At 45.2% G+C, this 24,275-nt stretch overlaps 1 protein-coding gene across 2 annotated transcripts in view; it reads right to left on the bottom strand.

Annotated features, from left to right (window-relative positions):
- Positions 1-23,830, bottom strand: part of TENT4B (terminal nucleotidyltransferase 4B) — a 50,102-nt gene extending 26,272 nt beyond the window's left edge. For both annotated transcript variants that reach the window (XM_080637858.1, XM_080637857.1), the window contains exon 1: positions 23,001-23,830. In XM_080637858.1, the coding sequence (XP_080493984.1) occupies positions 23,001-23,536 (536 nt within the window). In that variant the 5' untranslated portion in view covers positions 23,537-23,830. The remainder of the gene's footprint in view (positions 1-23,000) is intronic.
- Positions 23,831-24,275: the final 445 nt, after the last annotated feature.

The following is a 24,275-nucleotide window of genomic DNA, read 5'->3' on the forward strand; positions in this document are numbered from 1 at the left end:
CAAACTCTATGTTTTAAGATGAACCACTTCTGATTTAACAGTTTATTGATTTTACATCGACACTTGGGTGGGATATTTGCAACACACCCTTTTAGCATTAAATTAGCCTTCTGCGTCTGACTTTTCTTCGGATGAATAATTCCTGTAGGACAATGTTCAGCTGCCCCTACTATTTTAAATCTCCTCTGAAGGAATAAATAAATAAATAAAATTCAAAGGTAACAAGGAGAAATACTGTAGAATTCCAGGTTTGTAACTGTCTTTGGGGAAGAATGTGAAGAAGGAACCGGAGGTATTTTAGCTTCTTCAAAGCACCAACACTTAAAGAGTCCTAACTGCATCCATCCCTCCACTCCTGACAGAAAAAGTACGGCTGCACAGAAAAGCAAGTATCTCTAGTTTGAAGCTTCCCAAGTTGTTTTGCTAAGAAAAAAAAATGGTACTGGTTTTGTCACAATATCAAAAAAAACAAAAAAAAAATCATGGCAGGAAATTCTGATCCTTCAGAAGTTTCACGAACTAAACAAAGCTCTTCCCTCTCCCATCTGCAACCTACTTGGTGTCGAAGTGGTTGAAAAAAAGTGTAACTAAGGGATAGACAGAGCCCAACTCTTCCTCTCTTCCCTCACAAATGCTTTCTATATTTATATATATATATATTTGAAAAGCAAAATGGACACAAGATGGGGAATCCAATAGCTTCCCAAATTAACTTTACATTTTAACATTAGTCTTGCACGAGCATAATGTCGTGGTTTAAGGCCAGCTGGGTAACCCAGAACCACGCAGCCGCTTGCTCACTCCTCCCCTTCTTCCTCCCCCCTCTCCCAGAAGGATGGGGAGAAGAATCAAAAGAATGTAACTCCCACGGATTGAGTCCAGTAACTAAGGTATAACACAACCCACTACTGGTACCACCAATAATAGAAATGATAAGGGAAATCACAAGGGAAGAGAAAACAACCAATCACCACCCACCTACCGATACCCAGCCCTTTCCAAGCAGTGATCTAGCCCTTCTGGGTAACTGCCCCCAGCTTCTATACTGGGCATGATGTGCTGTGGTATGGAATACCCCTTTGGCTAGTTTGGGTCAGGTGTCCTGTCTCTACTTCCTCCCTGCTCCCCCCCTCCTCCCTGGCAGAGCATGAGACTCAGAAAGTCCTTGGTCAGAGTAAACATTACTGAGCAACAACTAAAACCATCGGTGTTATCAGCGCTGTTCCCAGACTGAAAGTCAAAAACACAGCACTGCAACAGCTACTAAGAAGGAGAAAAATGACTGCGACTGCTGAACCCAGGACAGTATCCACCCCTTATTCCATACCATTCACATCATGCTCAGATCCCACATTTTTCAATATACCATCACTCTTGTATCATATATATACACATATATATACATATATATATATATACACACATCCACACACACACAAAGTGAGAGATATCATTCCTTAGTGCATGGACCAATCCCTATAAAGCTGCTGAGTTTATCCAGTCCATGATGTCGGGCTCCATCTCTTTAAACAGTCTTTCAGAACAGGAGAGGCTGTGTTCAGCGTTGGACTGCTGTCTGCTGATGACACCGTGGAACTCGTTTGGTCACTGCTGAGCTCGTCTGGCTTTGTCAAAGTTCATTCTTTGTTAGGATGATGGTCAGAGGGAAGTCAGGGCCAGTCGCTGGTGACCTGAAGACATCTAGTTGGTGGGCTATAAAAGTATTACATAGCAGGCAACAGCATATAATTGAGTTCAGTGGCTGTTTTCCCCTAAAATCAAATCCCTTTGAAGTACTCATCGGACTTCCCCATCTTCCCGCATTACCCACCAAGTATATCTGGGTCCTTGAGCAAAAGCAACCCCATGAGTGGGTTTGCCTTTACCTGAAGCAGGAATAACCCAGACTGTCTTCCCCAGCAAATTCTTTACATGCACCACAGGAACTGTATCCCGTCCTACAGTGTGTAAAAGTTCTGACTGGGCTGGGCCAGCCCTGTTGGCAGATTCTCTGGTGTTGACCAACCAGGTGGCCTTTGGTAAGTGTGTATCCCAATGCTTGAAAGTTCCCCCCCCATTGCTCTCAGGGTAGTTTTTAACAGCCCATTGTACCATTCGATTTTCCCAGAGGCTGGTGCATGGTAGGGGATGTGATATACCCACTCAATGCCATGCTCTTTGGCCCAAGTGTCTATAAGGTTGTTCCGGAAATGACTCCCATTGTCTGACTCAGTTTTCTCTGAGGTGCCATGTCGCCACAAAATCTGGTTCTCAAGGCCCAGGATAGTGTTCCGGGCAGTGGCGTGGGGCACAGCGTATGTTTCCAGCCATCCGGTGGTTGCTTCCACCATGGTAAGCACATGGCGCTTGCCTTGGCGGGTTGGTGGGAGTGTGATATAGTCAGTCTGCCAGGCCTCCCCATATATGTACTTCAGCCATCGTCCTCCATACCAAAGAGGCTTTAACCACTTGGCTTGCTTAACTGGAGCACATATTTCACAGTCATGAATAACCTGGGCAATAGTGTCTATTGCTAAGTCCACCCCTCGATCATGAGCCCATCTGTATGTTGCATCTCTGCCTTGATGGCCTGAAATGTCATGGGCCCACCGGGCTAAAAATAATTCACCCTTATGTTGCCAATCTAAGTCCATCTGAGCCACTTCAATCTTAGCAGCTTTATCCACTTGTTGGTTGTTGTGGTGTTCCTCAGTGGCCCGACTCTTGGGTACATGAGCATCTGTATGGCATGCCTTCACCACCAGGTTCTGCACCCGGGCAGCGATATCTTGCCCCAGTGCATCAGCCCAGATGGGTTTACCTCTGCATTGCCAGTTGCTGTGCTTCCATTGCTGCAACCACCCCCACAGGGCATTTGCCACCATCCATGAGTCAGCATAGAGATAAAGTACCGGCTGCTTTTCTCATTCAGCAATGTCCAGGGCCAGCTGGATGGCTTTCACCTCAGCAAACTGACTCGATTCACCCTCTCCTTCAGCAGCTTCTGCACTTGTCATCAGGGACTCCATACAGCTTCCTTCCATCTCCGATGCTTTCCCACGATACGGCAGGACCCATCAGTAAACAAGGCATACTGCTTTTCACTGTCTGACAGTTTATTATATGGTGGGGCCTCTTCAGCACGCATCACCTCCTCCTCTGGTGACTTTCCAAAATCTTTGCCCTCTGGCCAGTCCATGATGACTTCTAGAATGCCTGGACAACTGGGATTTCCTATTCGAGCTCGTTGTGTGATTAGTGCAGCCCATTTACTCCATGTAGCATTGGTTGCATGATGTGCAGAGGAGACCCTGCCTTTGAACATCCAGCCCAGCACGGCCAACCGGGGTGCCAGGAGGAGCTGTGCTTCAGTGCCAATCACCTCCGAAGCAGCTCGAACCCCTCCATAGGCTGCCAGTATCTCTTTCTCAGTTGGGGTATAGCTGGCCTCAGATCCTTTGTATCCCCGACTCCAAAAGCCGAGGGGTCGACCTTGAGTCTCCCCTGGAGCTTTCTGCCAGAGGCTCCAGGTAGGACCATTCTCCCCAGCTGTGGTGTATGGTACATTTTTTACACCTGGCCCGGTCCAGCCTGGTCCAAGGGCAACTGCATGAACTCTCTCTCATTTAATTTGCTCAAAGGCTTGTTGTTGCTCAGGGCCCCATTTAAAATCGTTCTTCTTCCAGGTCACATGATAGAGAGGGCTTACAATCGAACTGTGATTTGGGATGTGCATTCTCCAGAACCCCACAGCACCCAAGAAAGCTTGTGTTTCTTATTAGTGGGTGGAGACATTGCTGTTACCTTGTTGATCACATCTGTGAGGATTTGGCAATGTCCATCTTGCCATTTTACTTCCAAAAATTGAATCTCCTGTGCAGGTCCCTTGATCTTACTTCGTTTTATGGCAAAACCAGCTTTCAGCAGGATTTGGATTATTTTCCCTCCCTTCCTCAGAGACTTATTCTGCTGTATCGTCCCACACGATAATGTCATCAATGTATTGCAGGTGTTCTGGAGCTTGCCCCTGTTCCAGTGCAGTCTGGATCAGTCCATGGCAGATGGTAGGGCTGTGTTTCCACCCCTGGGGCAGTCGGTTCCAAGTGTACTGGACACTCCTCCAAGCAAAAGCGAACTGTGGCCTGCATTCTGCTGCCAAAGGAAATGAGAAAAATGCATTGGCAATATCAATCGTGGCATACCACTTGGCTGCCTTTGACTCCAGTTCATACAGAAGTTCTAGCATGTTCGGTACAGCAGCACTCAATGGTGGTGTGACTTCATTCAGGCCACGATAGTCTGCTGTTAGTCTCCACTCTCCGTTAGACTTTCGCACTGGCCATATGGGGCTATTAAAGGGCGAGTGGGTCCTGCTGATCACTCCCTGACTCTCCAGTCTACGCATCAGCTTATGGATGGGAATCACGGAATCTCTGTTGGTGCAATACTGCCGCTAGTGCACTGTTGTGGTCACGACTGGCGCTTCTTGTTCTTCGACCTTCAGCAACCCCACAACAGAAGGATCCTCTGAGAGACCAGGCAAGGTGGACAGCTGCTCAATTTCCTCACTCTCCAAAGCACCAATACCAAAAGCCCATCGGTACCCTTCTGGGTCTTTGAAGTACCCTCTCCTGAGGTAGTCTATACCGAGGATGCATGGAGCCTCTGGACCAGTAACAATGGGGTGCTTTTGCCATTTCCTCCCAGTCAGGCTGATTTCAGCCTCCAGTACAGTCAACTCTTGGAATCCTCCTGTCACTCCAGAAACATAGATGGGTTCCACCCCTTGACAGCTTGATGGCATCAGGGTACACTGTGCACCGGTATCTACTAGAGCCTTATACTTCTGTGGGACTGATGTGACAGGCCATCTGATCCACACAGTCCAGTAAATCTGATTGTCCCCTACCTCCACCTGGCTGGAGGCAGGGCCCCTCTGATAGTGATCACAACATTGGTCACTTACATCTCGTAGAAAGGAATTAGTCTTTATCACAGGACCCGGAGTAAAGTCAGCTCTTCCACTCCATCTGGGAACCTGCTCACCAGAGACTGAAGCCGCAGCTTTCATGGGATGATCATCCTTGACCTTTGTTCTCCTCTTCAATTCATGCACCCATTCCTCCAGAGGTAAGGTAGGTTTTCCATCCCACTTCCTCATGTCTTCTCCGTGGTCCTGCACATAAAACCATAGGGTGGACCTGTGGCAAGTACCTCCCATATCTTCTCTCTCAAGCAGAAGGATGCCTTTTGTTAAGAGCTGAGACGTGTGTTGGTACATGTGGAGAGCTGGATAGATCATCTCTCAATTATCTGAACTCCTGGGACAGTTTTTCCACAGCTGAAATAATGGAAGGGATGAGACTGTTTTCGAACTCTCGGAGTTGACGAATCATTTCATCCACTGTTGGTGGTACTATGTCATTCCAAGTTATTGCTGCCAATGAGCGGGCATATGATGATGGTGCACTCCGTGTAAATTTCCATCACATGGATCATGTACATTCAACTTCATCTCGATCTACGGGTGCATTCCCAGCATCTGGCCTGTGACAGATCATCTCTACAATGGCTGATTCCTTCAGAGGCTGGAAGCCTTTCTCTAGCATGGTCCAGTTGGCTGAATGACTCATAACATCGTCCTTGTACTGAAACCTTTCTTTCACAGCTGCCAAGAGCCACCTCCAAAGGCTGAGGGACAGTTTCTCTTTTGCAATTGCTTTGTCAACTCCCTCTTCCCTAGCAGGTGATCCCAGCTGCTTGGCTTTCCTACCTTCTAGTTCATGACTATCAGTCCCATTGTCCCAGCATTGGAGCAACCAGGTGATGATGTCCTCCCCTGGATGACGGGTAAAATCTTTTTGCATATTCCGTAGCTCTGTTGAGGTCAAGGGTCGAGAAGCCACCTCTTCTTCTTCCTCTTCCTCTGATTCATGTAATAATAACTCTTGTTCAGATGCTGTCCCATGTAGTAAGTGCACTGGTTCTTCATCTTTCTTCCCTGTACGGGTTGCTTTTTGTGCCTGTTGTTTGCTTTTCCCGTTGTGTACAGGGGCAAACAATACTGGTACGAATGGTCCTCTGGTTTAGCTGCAGTGATTATCACTGTGGTTGGAGGGGCTGCAGTATCTGTTGTCGGGGTTGGTGCAGCCGCTGTGCTTGCGGTTTGAGTAGCACCAGCAGCTGCACTGTTTGTTGCATTGGGGTTTGGGTAGCTGCTGTACTTGTCACTGGGGTTGGCGTAGTTGCTGTGCTTGGAGTTGGAATAGCTCCATTGTCTGTTGCTTTGCCATCAGATCCAGAGAAATTTTTTTCCCTTTGAAGGTGCTGGATAGTGTTGAACAGGCTCTCTAAGCACAGCCCAAGCCCCAGCATGTTGCCATGATTTGTCCAGAATGACAACACACCTCATTTAAGTGTTTTACTAATTTTTCTGGATTTTGCACTTGTTCAGTGGTGAAGTTGCAAAGCACTGGAGGGGCCCACTGGCCTAGATACTTGCCCATACTATCCCACACACCCTGCCACTCATGACTATCCAGCCTCAGGGAAAATCTCTTGGTCCTCCTATATCACTGTCTAACCCTAGACAAGATCTAAACCCGACTCTGTTTAACTTTCGAGATGAGACAAAATCGTCACAGGTAAAACACACTCTGCGTGTGTGCCAGCATGGTGATCCCCATCACAATCAGCAGGCAGGTCTCAAGGATACCCAAAACCTTCAGAACTCTCAAATGATGCTGTAAATAGTCTGGTGGGGGAGCTGGGAGTGTAAAGGGAATGTCTTCTTCATAGGCTGACCACCCGAGGAAGAATAAAAAAAAAATGTGTAATTGCTTCCATTATATGCCTCCCGAAGTATAGAGGTGGTGACCACACTGGGAACGCAAGCCAGATCAGTTTCATCATCAGTGAGTCTATTGTGTTACAAATCATCAAAAGTACAGCGAAACAAGAAGCTTAGCCAAGGCCCCCCAGCCGATAAACACTAAAACAGCAAATACCGGCTGCAAGTAAGGTACGACATGCTGAAACTCCGAGATCAAGAGCAACAACTTTGAGAGCCAATAAACCAGCATTGTGACGAGTGACTATTAATCCGAAACAATGAATGCTTACCACAAATACGATTAGACACACTCCAGCCAGATATGTCATTATCTCAACCCTTCATGCCCCATGTTGGGCACCACAAAGAACTGTTGCGGTTTAAGTCCAGTCAGTAACTCAGAACCATGCAGCCACTCGTTCACTCCCTTCCCCCATCCCCTTCCTTCCCCTGCTCCCAGAGGGATGGGGAAGAGAATCAAAAGAATGTAACTCCGACAGGTTGAGATCAGAACAGTCCAGTAACTAAGGTAAAACACGAAACCACTGCTGCCAACACTAATAGTAATAATGATAAGGGAAACAACAAGGGGAGAGAATACAACCGCTCACCACTAGCCCACCGATACCCAGCCTGACCCGAACAGCAATCTAGCCCTTCCAGGTAACTGCCCCCAGTTTATATAATGGGCATGACGTGCTGTGCTATGGAATACCCCTTTGGCTAGTTTGGGTCAGGTGTCCTGTCTCTGCTTCCTCTCCTCTCTGGCAGAGCATCAGACTGAGAAAGTCCTTGGTCAGACTAAACATCGCTTAGCAACAACTAAAAACATCAGTGTTATCAGCGCTGTTCCCAGGCTGAAAAATCAGAAACACAAGACTGCACCAGCTACTGAGAAGAAGAAAAATGACTGCTACTGCTGAACCCAGGACACTTAATAAAATAATTTCTAGATTACTGTTGCCATCTACACATGCTAAATGATGAAGCAGGAACAACAGCAGACACTGTAAAGATCACATTATTTTCCCACCTACAAACTCAAGCAAAATCAAACATTAGAGTAATGAAGGGAACTGCAAATATTAAGCACCTGCTGAGGTCATCTCCCTACTACCTGGGCCTCTGTAGCAGGCAAATTATTGTAATATTTGCAGGTTTATACTACTGAAAAAAAACACCTAACTGCATCTGCAGGTGATTTAATAGGCAGTTAAGTTCCACAGCGACTGATACATCAGTCCTCTTAAGAAACTAAAACTGGCATAATAAACCAAAAGATTTTCTAAAGCCTCAGAGACTTTGACCACCACTTTTTATATCTCTAGTTACTGAACCATATTGATATATTACAGGCCACATACTAACCATATTTTGAGCCATATGTGCCCTACAGGAGCTTTAAAAAGAAACATCCCAGAAGATGTCTGTATTAGGAACCTGACAAAACCAGGAAAGCTCACACATTTTTCTTCAGTTCAGTCAACTGTTTGAAATATAGCTTCACGTATGATCTTTTCACAATTTACCTAAAACCAGACATGAAGGAAAAACAGGTATTCCACTGCCTTATGATTACTAAACATCACTAAAAATCAGGATATCTACTGTATAAACAGTTTCCTAAGATGTAAATGGAGCATTTCACTTTGCAGAGTGCCAGGCAAATGAGATTTATTTCCTTCACCTTCCATTATAGCCCAGGTGCTTGTTACCACTCCCCAGCTTCCCAGAGACAAGGTCTATTGTAACAGGATTATTATACAAAATTATTAACAGTCTATTGTAACACAAGCCTCTCTCATCCATCAAAGCAAACTTAGCCAAGTGGAATCCCACCACCTTCAGCTAAAGCAGCCACCTTCTCCTAAATGTAATGGGGAGCCTGAAGAGGGGCAAGGCTGGCAGCAGCAGTCACAGGCAGCCAGGCAGTGAGCAGTGAAGAGAGGCCAGTGGAAGGAACACCTTCACCTGGTGTACCTCCATCCAGATGACCACATCCAGCAACCACACGGTATTTGAGTACCTTTTGGTATTTACCCAAAGAACAGCTTGACCTTTCAGACAACGTGAAGTGCACGGTCCTGTACCTGGGTCAGGGCAAGCACAGGCACACCTACAGTCTGGGCAGAGAAGAGATTCAGAGAAGCCAGGTGGAGACGGACCTGGGGGTTTTGGTCGATGAGAAACTGAACATGAGCCAGCTTCAGTGTGCGCTTGCACCTCGGAAACCAACCATGTCCTGAGCTGCATCAAAACAAGCGTGACCAGCAGGCTGAAGGGGGACTACAAGGATGCTGGAGAGGGACACTTCATCAGGGGCTGTAGTGGTAGGAAAAGAGGTAATGGGTTTAAACTTAAACAGGGGAAGGTCAGGTTAAATATAAGGAAGAAATTCTTTAGTGTGAGGTTCTTTCCTGTGGGCCACTGGAACAGGTTGCCCAAAGAAGTAGTAAATGCCCCATCCCTGGCAGTGTTCAAGGCCAGGCAGGACAGAGCCTTGGGAAACATGGTCTACCGTGAGGTGTTCCTGCCCATGGCAGGGGGTTGGAACTGGATGATCTTAAGGTCTTTTCCAACCTTAACTATTCTAGGATCCTATGATTCTATGATTAGAATCATCTTCTGAGTAATTCAGAGAATTGCATTGCAGAACTGAGGGAGAGCAAAATTTTCACAAATACGTAAATAATTCAGGAACCCGGGTCCTATTTTCAGGATGTCTTTCGGGATTAAGCTGATCACTCTGACAACGAGTTTGAGAACACTTTTCTGAATGGAGTTAGTTTGCTCATTTCAACAATTTATGGTGGACTGATGAAGCACATTTCTCCAAATGCTATGGAGTAAAATAAGATGCCATTAAATCTGCATTACAAGACCTATGATTTTTATCCTGTGCGAACACTTGAAAAGTTTATAGTGCAGTTTCCTCTTTCTTCCCCCTACTCAACCCTCATCATCCCAAACCCCTCAAATTAATGTATTTTTTATTTATGTTCTGGATTTAACATTAATTTAAAGGTTAACTGCATCATAAAAGGCATTAGAACACAGGAGAAAGAAGCAATGTGGACAATTCTTTCCAACTATTTCAATTGTTAACCCCATTTTTTATAGATCTTTTGTTTCAACCAGGATGAATGCTCTCTTCTTCAACTCATTCAAGTTATTTCTAATTAAAAGTGCCAAGCACATTCTTTACTCAAGAAGTAAGAGACTATCAAGGTACAAGCAAGCATTTTTTGTCTGTTTATAAATTGCAGTGTGTGCTCTGCCTTCCTAAAATACACTCAAATATACTAGAATTTTTTCCTGAAGAAATTTGTCTTTTAAGAGGAAAAAAAGACCTACTGAACTTTAATTATAAATCAGATGCTTGAATTAGTATTACCAATAAGTGATCTGAACTATAACTCTGCAACTTGTCCACTGGCATTTAAACCCATGCCATACACATACTCAGTCTTGCTTTCTATTTTTACAGCATTTCCAGCAAACACATCAAATGCCAACTGAAAAGATTTTTGAGAAGTACCCTAACTTCCCATTGCCTTTTTAATCATACTTTACACAACAACAATCTAGCTGAATCACTACGTGTGAATGTGTGGGAATAGTCTTCTATTTCTTCCCTGTAAAGCATGTACATATCGTCCATCCTTCGCATCTCTATAAGCAAGTCTTATGAGAGTCTGCTGCTTCTCTTCTCCCAGGCAATGTGTCTTGCTTAACAGAGGAGTGAAAAACAAAAATAATTAAGAGAAACTGCTACTTCAACTGAGCTGAAAGAAAAAGTACTAGCAAAAGAACAAGATGAAGCAAGAGAAAAAGGTTTCATGCAGGAAAACCACAGTGGGAAGAGTAGAGATGGCAAATAGCTGTTCTATTTCATGACAAAAAGGCTTCAACTCTTGCAGTATCTAATTATCTTGAAACACACCAATAATTCCAACATCTCCTGTAAAATACTACCACAAGGTTTTTCTTTAGCTTACTTGCAGAAAAGTATTAGTCTGTTGGAACAGTTACACATACAGACCAGCCATACAGTTTTCAACCTCATAATTTGTGTAATATTAAAAAAAAAAAAAAAATCTTTAAAGAGTAACTATTAGCATGCACTTCATACATTCTGTAATTACAACTTGAAGTAAATTTTCAAACAGCTAAAACCACAGAGAATTTAAAGGTATCTATTTCCCATAGTGGGAAATTAGTAATTCCTCAGCCTGCCAATTCCTCTTGCTTAAAAAGCTCTCACTCAGAAAGACCAAACAAGAATTTTTACTTCTTTTTTTAAACTAGAGCTTAACAAGAAGTAAACTATCAATACAAGAATAGTGTTACTACTAAGCCAATAAAAGTAACCATCAATATAAGCAGTAGTGTTACTACTAAGCCAGAACAGAGGCATACAACAGGTCAGCTAATGCACCTTTCTGTATGTTTTCATCAAGCCAGGCTAGCAGGACAGTTATTTATATATCACTAGTACATTGATACTGTTTTGTTAGTGTAGCAAACATTATAAAATAAACAAATAATCTGTGACCTGCCAATCTATGACACCACATGCTATTTGGGCAGGAGCAAGACTAATTTCTGTCAGGCTGATGAGCACTTCCAATGCATAATGTGTGCTCCAAAGAAAGTCTCCATAGGAAGACTTGGATCAGAGCTCAGAACTCACAGCACAGACTTGTGTCACCATGTCAAAGCTGTGTGTGCAGCAGTTGACCCAGAATGAGCCAGGAAAGCCTGGCGTGGGGCTCAAACCAGGGCTTTCTGACACAGGGGAGAGGGGAGAAAAGGCCTCAGCTTTCATGCACGCAGCAAGTTCTGCCTGGCAAATACTCTTATTTATGACTTGACAAATTATTTGACTTAGTTCAAAGATCAGTTGAATGCAAGGAAGGAGAGCAATATAATCATTAACTCCCATCTCCTTCTATCAGAGCTGCTTTAAATCCCAAATAAACCTGCATCAGTCCCTAAACAGGAAGAGAGACACTCCCACAATGGCAGGTCACCTCAAACCCAAGTCAAAAAGCTCTTTTAAGTCCGAGTTCCTACCGGCAGCCAGTAAGACAGCCTACACGCGTGTCCCTGCTAAGTAGTAATGCGCACCCCAAAGTGCAGTGTTCTCACTCCAGAAAGCTTCCTCAAGTCCAACCGTGCAGCAAGCCTGCTCTTCAGCTGCTATGTGGGCAGGAAAACCAAGAACAGAATAAAACTCTGAACCAGCTTATCACCCATTCATTACTTGTTACTGCACTTTGGTGACACTCTGCTACAATACTAACACAAGTTTAAATGTGCTGCTGTCGTACCCAGGCAAAATTCAAATCCCAGATGTAGTTCTCCTTCTCACTTCCAAATGCTCAAACGTGACTGGAGCGGGAGCATTTTGAAGGAGGGCGATGAACAATCACACAAACTATGGCAAGGTACAAGGAACATTTCAGGTAATTTTATACTTCTGTGATTTGTTATCTTTACAGTAAGGGCATACACAGGGACCTATGTTCAGGTTAATCACTGCAGTAGTCATTTTGGGACCAACGATGCAGTAATATGCTCCCTTAAAGGTAACTGTTAGAAGCTATTTTTTCATATTCTGTTTTGTCCTCTTGTGCTCAGATACTCCCACTTGCAGTGCAGCATGCACAGATAAAAACCATGGGCCAGGAGCACTAGCAAGCAACCTGTAAAATATTTTGGAGAATCCCCAGCCTCCTTTTGCTCTGCTTATCACTCTAGGCTAGAAAGCTACAAGCAGTAATTGTCAATAAAGGACAGTGCCTAAGCAGATCACAAATGTTTCCAGAGGTCACCTCTATTAGCCCAGTGAGAGAGGCGCATGCTCAACAGCGTCAGTGTCAGGAACTGGAAGAAAATTTCCTCCTCCAATGTAGGTGACCAGTCTCAACCTTCAAAGTATCTGGAGAAGCTGGTCTCTGACTAACCCTGTGGATCAAATCATGCGTTTTGTTGTCTTCTTTCCCCTGAAGCTTCAGCTAACACATCTGTCAGAAAACTACCAACAAAAGACTAGAAAATACTTCACTGAAATACTTTCCACAAGTCCAAATTCTTAAAATTCAGAGACACCAATACACACTGAAAAATGACTTCTGAAAGACTTCATGTAATGACCTCAATTGCTGGGCTCCGCTTAGGCATAAGAACAAAAGAATCAGCACATGGTAGGAAAAAAAAAAAACGCAAACAAACCCAATGGGATTTTACTGATTTAGAATCATAGAATCACAGAATAGTTAGGGTTGGAAAGGACCTTAAGATCATCTAGTTCCAACCCCCCTGCCATGGGCAGGGACTCCTCACACTAAACCATGTCACCCAAGGCCTCACCCAACCTGGCCTTGAACACCACCAGGGATGGAGCATTCACAACTTCCCTGGGCAACCCATTCCAGTGTCTCATCACCCTTACAGTAAAGAACGTCCTCCTTATATTCAATCTAAACTTCCCCTGTTTAAGTTTGAACCCATTACCTCCTGTCCTATCACTACAGTCCCTAATGAATAGTCCATTCCCAGCATCTCTATAGCCCCCCTTCAGACACTGAGGTCTCCACGTTAAATCCTTCACAACTGACCCAGGCCTAACATGTAGCTGGAACCCACTCTAGGATGGGACATCCCCAGCAGAACACACATCCTCACTCCATCCATGTGCTGTGCATTAACACATTTGTACACGGTCTTCGAACAAAAGCAGCAAACGGAGCACAGGGGGCTGGCAGAGCTCTCAGAAACACACTCAAGGTTCATCCAACTCATTTACCAAATGCACTTTCTCAAAATAATTTCAATAATTTGAAAATTAAGCAAATGTGTCTGGTGAATAGTGATGCAGCAGTGGAGACCAGCTATCAGAGAAGCCTAAGAAGGCTGCTGCAAGCTCCACAAACTGATGTATCAATAGTAGCCACCAAGAGCAGGTTTCAGCATGCCTGAAGCAGGTAAGCTTCAGAGGAGCAAAGGCTGAAGTAAACTATTCCAGCATATGATGTTCAGTGATTTAATGCCTACAGGCAAATACCACACTATACAAGAAACAAGAGAGGAAGTTTGTTATTACACAGTTATTCTCTTCTTTTGCTCCAAACTGTCAGAGCTGACACTGCTACTTACTGCCATCGAAACATTATTTTTTCCACCCTGTAACATCTGGCCAAATTGTAACAAGAGCAGCTTCGCAAGATCACTAGTTTATTCAAGTTTAGATAGATTTTAGCTAAGAAAACATTTGTAGCTGATGCATAATGTAATCACAAGATAGCAACAAAAGCAAGACATTGCTGTCCTTTCTGCATAATCTCAGAAACTATCCTATAAGAAGAAATCCAAAAGCTCGATGTGGCAAACTTCTCTTCCACCTCATGCTGCAAGAAGTTGCTTGCCTCAAATAATGCCTTGCTCTTCAACGCAAAAATCAACATGAAAATTTTCTCCTGTGAGTACCTGCCAGATGACTGCTACAAGGAAAAATCACCATGGATGAACAAGAGTAAGACACTGAGTCCAAAACACAACTAAAAGGCTAAGTAAATAGAAGATCCTCAAGCACATTACTTGAATCGCCCAATTGAAGAAGAGCATGATATAGCAAAGCAAAAATCAAAATTAAGCAAAACAAACTATCAGGACCTCATTTGTTCAGCCTGGCTCAATACTGACCCAAGGCTGTGTGATCTGCAATCACGATCATTATTCAGATCAAAACAGTTCCTTCACCACACCATGTTTAACTTGCTAATTTAACTGACAGTTGTGGCGAGGAGTACCTCTGAACACATAAGAGGTGAAGCCACTGTGCACAGCACAAATCTGGAGTAAAACTTCATGCCATTTTCAAAAACTATGAGCATACTTATTCTAGATTAAAGCCAAAATCTCACTGAGGGAGAAAGGGGGAGGAATATAAATAGATATAAAGGAGCATGCTTTTGTAACAATCCCCGTGAAACAAAAAACCCCAAACCAGAACCACAAAAAAACTTTCGCTGTTTGCAATACAGAAGAAAACATCAGCTGTTCCTAAGCTAAGAGAGGAAGCAAACACCTCTAAAATTAACACAGTGAGACAAAAACTTAAGGAGAAAGTTGTTATCACACTTCCTCAGTCTAGATCAATCACAACATCAAGAGGTCAGGCAAGGTCGACAAGCTTTGATTAAGGATTTGCCATCTTCAGACTATATATTGACACATAAGATCTGCACCTTAGTAATCACACTACAGCAAGATATTCCTGCATGGTGTATTTTAACAGTGTTCTTGCCCTAATTAAGAGTATGACATTATATGAAGGGCTTACCTGTACTTGATATTTGTGACAGGTTAATACAAGTTCTTTCATATTTTACTGGATCTATAAACAAAGTAATTGTAAAAAAGCATGTGACACTTTAAAATGTGTGCACTTCAATCTATCTAGAAGTCCATCTACACTGAGTAAAGATGATGAGCCCATGTTCCTACTCACGTACACACCTCTTCCTCTACTAGGCTCATGTCCCTGACTTGGAAGTTTCTAGAGGACTTTAATGCTTGCATTTGCCCATTGTTATAGCCCATTACTTGTAGAATTACAACACTATTTCCTCCACGCTGTCTAACTACATTTTCAATATAGTGTTGGCTATTTCCCGCCTAATAAATCACACCAACAAGATGAAAGAGCAGAGATGCACGATCCTATTTTGATCCTAAGCCTCTGCTTATTTGAGCCCCTACTACTACTGTTTTCAGTAAAAATCCCGTAAAATTAAGTGCAAAAACAACATTGCAAGATCTATGCAAAACACTACAGCAATGGAGAATTCCACACTGTAAAGCCTTCTCAAGCACTTGTAGCAAGACTGTGCCTCTTTAGCTCCATATCGCTTTTGAATAATTCAGATGTAGCTCTCATGCCATGGAGGACATTATGAAACTGTCACAGAGGATGATCTAGAAGGAGGGCTGCCAAAGAATCTTAATTGTTACCATGGGAGGAAGAAAATTAACAGCTGTGGCTGAGGTACCAGTGTAAGACATCCTCAGACCCAGTCACGCACGCACTGCATCCTCACACGGAGCTGATGTGCTACAAAAACCTTGGAGCAGCTGCCTCTTGCCTGCTCCCACCCTCAGAGCTTGGTGACTGTGGTACAGCCAGCTCATGGGCTGTGCTGCTCAGCCTTGCACAACTTCTGTGACACAGCTTTAAGGGTCAAGAAGATAACCATCAGGGACAGCTTGCCCCAAGACCCACACACATATATTAACTGCATGAATATGATACAACACACAAGTATCATCAACACAAAGACACTGAAAATATTTAAACAGGCTCTAGACATATGTAGGAGAGGGGTTTGTACAAATTTACAAACAAGAGTTCTGCTGCCTGAATCCACATTTATCTCTAGTTTTGATATCCTAAATTCATTGTATCCCTGGAAAAAAGTCCTGCTGCGTTATCTATCGTAGGTTAAAGTTACAAAATGAGTAAAGTTCAAATTGCCCCTTCTGTAAAGCTGTTTGGAGCCTGGGAAAATATCTGAAGCCTGCATCCAGTTCACTGGTCTTCCTCTCTTTTTCTTGCTTCTATGATTGCTCATATGATTACTTTCTGTACCCTCAATTTCTAGGCAAACGGACAGAAAGCAATATTCAAATATGACCAACATCTTGAGCATTCTTTGGCAGTTCATCCAGAAAGAAAATTCAAAAAGACAAATGCTCATCACTTAAGAAATCCAAGCACATTCAAAGAATGAATTAGCACGCCAACAGCTCCCTACGAATAGCAATAGTATTTATTTGCTTATAATACGTATTGTGCAAGATTTTCACTGATTATGTTGCTGTACCACTACCAGCACACACACTTCTCAACACAACACCTAGGCTGACTCTAGGCTGCATTCTCCCACTGCTGCCAGTTCCAACATCCTACAGAGAGAGTACAGGAACCACTAGTTTACATCACATACAACATTAACAACAAACTTAGAAGCAACAGTCACCTCTTAAATTTTGCCATATACATTGTTTTGGGAGCGCATACCCCATATTCAGAGATGTATTCTAAATCACCATGTTATGAGGTCAATAAAAAGTACAATTACTTCTATTATTGTCTATTTTGATAGCGAGGTTGTGTACACAACTTCTCAAAACCACATTTCAAAGTTTTCCAGATTCCCAAAGTGAAAAACAGATCTTACACTCCAATTTCAAATATTATATTTACTTAATATAGACATCTCTATCTAAAAAAAAAAATAGTCTGCCAAACTTGTGTTCCTTATAGAACAAGGTAAATAAGTATCCAAGTCCCAAACAGATTATAAGAACTGGAGAAAACAAAACAGTTCACAGGAAGACATTAACACACTGTTTCCTTGCAGGTGTAGAAACCAGCAGGTCTCTGAAGTCCTTCTTATATTCTTCAAACAAACATGCCAAAAGGTTGGCACCATCCCAAAGTTCTCCAAGCTCGAACAATACTGCTATATAATATTCACGGTATATGTCCTAAAGGTTTTCTCTAACTGCATCTAGTCCAACATCTTCACTCCCTAGCAAACTTGTTTCTCTCTCCCAGTCCCTCCAAAAGAAGTGACTTCTGACTGCAGGAGGCTGTAGGGAAAAATCTGATTTCACTTCCATAAACCCCAGATGAGCACCTTCCAAGAGCTGCACAAGCTGTCACAAGGGCATTGCCAGAACTGTGCCACAGCATGACTCACAATGAGACAGACAGTGACAGTAGATCTTATTAGACTCATACAAGAAAAGGATTTGCACTCGTTTTTTCCTTTCAGCTTACATATGCAGCTACAGAGTGAGGACAGTACTGTCCTAAGAGTTTTTCTCAGGAAGCAAACAGACTTGTGTCTATGAATCTTTCCTGAGTAACTTATTTTTACACATGATATACATGATAAATTCAACTGGAACCTGTTTTAACACACACATCTTTACTAAATCCAAAACCCATGCCAAGTACTGTAACAGAAGACACATTTAGAAGTCATGCACACACCTCATTGTTGTTTGACCAGAAATAAGAAGTCTGCACACAAAAGTGCTTGTATCATTTATGTATTCAGTAATGCCACAGCAAATCAAACACCACCCATGCATTTGATTTAAGCATGTAAGAGTACACAACGGAAAACAATACAGCTGATTAGGATTTTATCTGATTTCCCTAACTTAGGCATTCAGTCTGGCTAGATGCTTGCTGCTGGTACACATATCTGCTCTGCTCCCACTACACTCAACTCTTTCTGTTCACCCTCCAGCCCACATAGAAATCATGCCACTGTGGCTGATACCATGCAAGGACCTGAGCAAACAAGAGCTAAAGGCACACACGGTAAGTTACTCAGGCAGGCAGCTGCGTTACTGTAACTGCATGTCCTCTGGTCAGCTCAAAGCCTGCAGAGAATGAGCTTGTGCCTGCATTAATACACTTAGCTTCTTTCAAAAAAAAGAGACTACAAGACCTGAGAAGCTCACAAACTTCATGTGGCGGAAAAAAGAAAAAATAATAATAGAATTTCTGTAGCAAAGATATATGGCTTTAAGCTATTTACTTTCTAAAGCAGTTATTTTATTTCATGGTATCCTCTGTAATCCTGGGCAACATACTAGGAACCCTTATATCAAATAAGATGAAACCCGCTCAACTCCATGCCAACCAATTCAGCAGCCCACAGGTGTGTGTGTGTGTCCACGCACATTCCTCCTCTGAGGTCACAGGATTCTCTCCCTGTTATGGCAAAGTTCCCATCAGTACCTCAAAAACGTATGCACTTGATATTTCAAAATGCACTGTCTTCTCTTTAGCAAATTTGGTATTTCAAAATGCACTGTCTTCTCTTTAGCAAATTTGGTATTTCAAAATGCACTGTCTTCTCTCCTTGGGAGTACACATGGCAGATTTTCCACCTTAAATTCACATATTAATTGGGTTCTTGCCTTTGGCTGCAGATTCCTGTGAAACCTAAGCAGCTCCCTGGAGAGTCCAAAATCTACAGCTCCTACCTGGGAACTGTGCACTAACTAGACTCTTTCCTTTGGCACAAGAATCACACAAATCTACAAGAAGACAGGCCAAACTTACATGCAAGCCTTTATTTTGGGGTTGTGTTACCCTTAAGGCTTCTGGCTTTACCCATTTTTCTTGTGTCACTCTTTAGCTAGGCTGGCTAAGTCTAAACTTGGTGAAAGCTGTAAAACAGCCACTTCAGTATTCCAAAAACCTTTTTCTTCCTTTTTAACTGTGACACTACTGACATTATTTACTGTTACTCTTGGGGGACAGATACACAGAGCTCCCCTCCAAAACCCCAACCCACACATCCCTCTACATCCTTGAGTTTTGCTACCAAGTACCTCATCAAGGTAAATCCCATTGAACTCTTTGAAGGTTTAAGTCACCAGTACCATCATACGCATAATGTAAACCTCTTCATTCATTTTCTGTTATCTGTTCTTTTTAGCACTACTGCCTGTTGACAAAGTCCCCAGAGGGGATGCAAGATACACAGGCTGAATCCGACTGGTGCAAAACAACTTGCAGGCAGCACTAGACAACTGATTTACAGTGGTATTTCAGAAGTCACAAAGTTAAGACTGCCGGAACAAAGAGGAGTACCTGTAACGCAAACATCTACATTGTTAACTGAACTGTAAATCTGAAAAATTATAATAAGGGAGCATATTAAAACAGGTCAGAATACAATGCATACAATAGCACCATTAATTCTGTATGACTGGCCACCTGTTGAATGTCAGTAGTTCAGCATTCATGGTAAATGTTAGCAAATATTGTGCATTCTTTGTAAGAAACCTGTACTGAAACCAAAAACAATACTATTGCGGGTCATTTGTTAATTATTTGGTTATATCTTTGTCTATATAAATATCATTAACCACGAAAGTACTGTTTCTCAATAAATACACAAAACCTGAAAAGAAAAATACCCAACAGATTTCACTGAATAGATATTTATCTTCCAACAAAAATCTCCACTATGTCAACATATTTACCTTACCTAACTCTTCAGACAGCTGTTACATGTTTACATAAACTGTCCAACTAGCTAAAATTTATTGGACTGTTTTTTCCACACAGCTGATCAATATAATTGCATACTCTGAGTTGTTTTGCACAGCCATGCACAAGTGACATCCTTGTCCTGGAAATATGAATGCCACATGTCAGCATTCAATCCTGTTTGCCAGCAAGTCAGGCCTAATCTTTCTGAAAATGGGACTGTTCCAAAACACTTTCCTGTTCAAAATACTCTAAATTTAAAGTCATTAACTGAACAAAATTACAGGATAGTATAGTGAAAGGTGTTGAGGGGCTTTACTATTTTTCATGATTTGCATCAAAGCAATTTGAAAAGAAAAAGGTACCTGTTATCACACAAGTAATGCCATAATAGAACTGTGGGTATCTTTTTTTCCCCAATAACTGTTAGAACTAGTTAAAACAAATTTGGGAATTCATGTTGGAAATAATTAATATTTACTTTGGCAACAACCTCATTAGCTAGGTTACAAACCTCTCTATCCACCATTCCTGCCTGGTGTCTCAAGAACCAAGATAGATGTCTCACAACAGACAGATATTAAACAGAACTCATATGAGGAAGCGACAGCAGCATCTGAGTGCACACTCCAGGCAGTGACAGTGGAGGCTTCCATGTGGCCCTACCAGCAGCCAGTCGGTCACACTGCAACCTTCACAAGAGTTAAGCACCTCCTATGCTTTCCTAAGAGGCTTCAGATCCTTTCAGAAATTGTTTTCACAATTCTTCATTCAAGACTGTTAGCCAACTGTCTCTAAATAGCTTTGGAATAAATCGCTTTTTTAGAAGCAAACACCACTCGCTTTCACAATTTAGGAAAAGCAATGTAGGAGCGTATCTTTAGAGACATTCTACCTTACCCTGCTTTGAACAAAGGAAATAGCTAAACCAGAACCTCAGTGTCATGTAAATATATGCCACAAACTAGACAGTCAAGATAAATGTAGACCCATGTAATATATTTGAGTACTTTTTGATACTATTAAAAAAAAAAAGAGAAAAACAAAAGTCCACAAGGTGCTTTCACTTGGACTTTGAAACTGCCTCAGACGGAATTCTACTCTAGCAACAGACATCATCTTGGATACTTTGGTACAGTTGCTGTTATTATCATCATCATTATTAATCTCTTACTGAAGTTCACCATTTTCCCCTCTCCCCCCATTCCTTCAGTAAAGGGAAAAGGTTTCTGGATTTGCAAGACAGAAAGGAAGAGCAAAAGGCACTTCTAAAAATGTTCCTCAACCTTCAAGTAAATAAGCGACAAGCTGGAAGATACAGAGTCCAAAAACTAACTTATGAAAATTCAGTACTCTGTGTGTTTTGCACACAGTAATTTTAAGATATGTGAAGAAAGTTATGGAAGGTTTCAATGTATAGTGGTTACAGAACTTAAAATAGCACACTTCTGCAATGTCATTTTAGGAATTACTATAACCTCAGCAGTAAAGGTAACATCAGAGAGCCCCAGCAGTAAAGGTAACACACCAAGAAAACAGGGAGCCAGAGGTGATAAGAGTTTGTCTTCCAAATTTGAACAGTCATTTTGACAAATCCTACAGAAGGCTGATTTTGGAAGGCAAAGAGGGCAGTGGGAGGGGGCTGAAGGACACTTAGGTACAAGCTGGACACCCAAAAGCTAACATACCCAAATCATTACCCGTTTCTAAAACGAGCTCTTCTGGGCCTTCAACACTTGAACACCTCCACAATTTGAACCCTGGAACCAAGCCAGACTTCTTTGTAAAGAGCAGGATTGGAAAGGGTATTACACCTGCACACACCACCCCAGATGCCCATACTGAACAGATCAAACACATGTCAGAGTGCTCTGCTGCGGAGATGGGGGAGACAAAATCACAGATGTTGCCAAAGTGTTTTTATCCAGGGTATCACTCATGTCAAAAGCCATCCTGTGTTTAAAAAAGAGGGGGGAGGGAGGGCTTATAACAGTTTTCAGGCAAACAGAAGATACACGTTTGCCTGCCCTCACTCTCTGTGGGTCATGCAAGCCCAAGTGACGAGACCTAAGTTAACACAAAAACACCATGGGGAAAATACTCATATTAGAACACACATTCCACAGTCAGAGATCCATGAAAACCATTAATAATCCCATACTGAAATCCATAACACCCTTACAATTATGTGTGCCTACCTTCTCTGTAAGGTCTTAGAAAACACACTCCCCATGTAATTTCCTAGACTGTGCACTTTCTTTTAGCAGCAGCAGGTTATTGGGTTTTTTAAGTTATAACTCCTACTACACATTTGTTCCACACACAACACAAAGCTCCAGAAGCTTGCACAGCAGCAGCTGCGGAGGGTAGGCAGGCAGGACCCGCACTGCTGACAGCGTGCTGCTCGCTGTCCTGCTGTCCTCCCCAGCTCAGCCACCTCGCCAGCCTCATTCAGCCCAGCACCATGTGCGTGTGCAGCACTGGCATCAGACCCCTCACCGATACCACCACCAGCACAATCACCGCAGAGCAGCGAGGCGGCAGAGGAACACCTGTGCTGGGCAGCATGGCGCGGTACCGAGCGAGGCGCGTCTAACAGCCACACGTGCACACGCGGTGACAACAGGCGAGGAGCTCCAGTCACCGCGGACAGGCTCGCCCGTACCGGGGCACCCGCTGCTCCCTACAAGAGGAGTCGACGCCCGGCGCGGCCCGAAGGCCGCACGAGGGCTGCCCTGCCGCTGCGCACCAGCGGGGCCGGGCGGCGGTTCCTCACGCCGCGCTCGGGCAGGCGGGGCAGTGGCCCGACATTCGCTGCCCCTGCCTGCCCCCGACGGCGGCCACCGGCGCCCCGTGGGCCCGGCCCGGCCACCCCGAGACACCCGCCGAGCCCGGGGCCGCGCCCCACCGCGCCTCAGGTGCCGAGGCCCAGCGTTCCCCACCGCAGCTCGGCCGCCGCCCCGTCCGCTGCCCCTGGGGCGGGGAGGGCCTCGGCCCCCGCCTCCTCTAGAGATCAGGCCGGGGCCAGGCCCCGCGCCCCTCGGCCCGCCCGCCTTCCGGCCCGGTGCTGCTGCCGCTCACCCCAAGACTCCCTGGCTGTAGTTCCTCTTCTTCCAGGGGGTGCCGGTGTACAGCGGCTCGGCCAGGCCGGCCTGGGCCCGGGCGGCCGGCTCGTCCCCCAGGGCGGGGGCCCGGCCCTGCCCGGGGGGCCCCAGCAGGAGGCTGTAGTTCAGCCCGAAGGTGCTGGCCTTGTTGTCGCGCTTCCTCTTGTTGCTGGCGGCCGCGGCGGCGGCGGCAGGCGGCCCCCCCCGTGCGGGCCGGGCCCAGGCGGCGGCCCCCGGGGGCGGCGAGGCCTGGTGGTGGCTGCGGTTGTGCTGGTTGTTGGCGCTCTCGAGCGGCAGGAAGTCGGGCTGGGGGTCGGAGCGGGGGGCGCGGTACATGCCGGGCGGGGAGGCCGGGCCAGCCCCGGCGGGGGCGCTCTGCTGCTGCTGCTCCTGCTGCTGCTGCTGCTGGAAGTAGAGGTTGCGGACCCCCTGCGTGGTCTCCCAGATCTGCATCCACAGGCGGTTCGAGGGGCCGAGCTGCTCTGGCTGGAACCAGGCTATCCGGGGATCCATCAAACGGGGCCCCACCCCGGCTGCCTCCGCTCCCCGCGCCGCGCCGGCCGCCGACGCCGAGACCCTGTCACCGGGTCCCAGCGCTAATGGCGGCTTCTATAGAAGGGCAGCTCCGCGCCTGCCTGCTCGCTGCCGTCGCTCCACAGCCCCCGCCCCTCCTGGCGAGCGCGGCGAGGCGGGGCCCGGCTGGGCAGCCGGCACACGGGCCGCGCGCAGGCAAAGGGGGGCGGTGGCGGCCGGGCCGGGCGGTGCTGCTGGAGGGCCTCCCCTCTGCCGTGGCCCGGCACCCGCCGGGCGGACGTGGCCTCCCCTCGCGGCTCAGCCGGGCCGGGCGGCTCTCGGGCCTCAGCAGCGGCTCCTCTCGCGGCGGAACCGCCCTGGTCCTGGCCCGGCCCGCGGCGCGGGTTGCGGGGCACCCGCCGCGCACCCCAGCTCCGCGTGCGGCAGGTGTGGCCGGGGCCCCAGGCAGGGCCGGCGGGGGAGGCCCGGACTGGGGTGGCCGCAGGGTCCGGCATCTCTTCGGGGGATGCCGCGTTGGTCACTGTGCTTCTGTTACACCAGAGAAGAGTAAGACGCGTACCAGAACCAACGCTCTCTGCTACACTGCCCCTTGTGCAGTCGCGTTACCCTTCTCGTACACCATCAGTTGCTGCTGCACTCCCTTAAAAGTATTTTGGGGATGGTTACGGATACTTCTGAGCCCTTCTGACTTTCATTCAACTTCATAGGAGAGGGAAAA

This window comes from Psittacula echo, assembly GCF_963264785.1.
Source record: "Psittacula echo genome assembly, chromosome: Z".
In the NCBI taxonomy this organism is placed as follows: Eukaryota; Metazoa; Chordata; class Aves; order Psittaciformes; family Psittacidae; genus Psittacula; species Psittacula echo.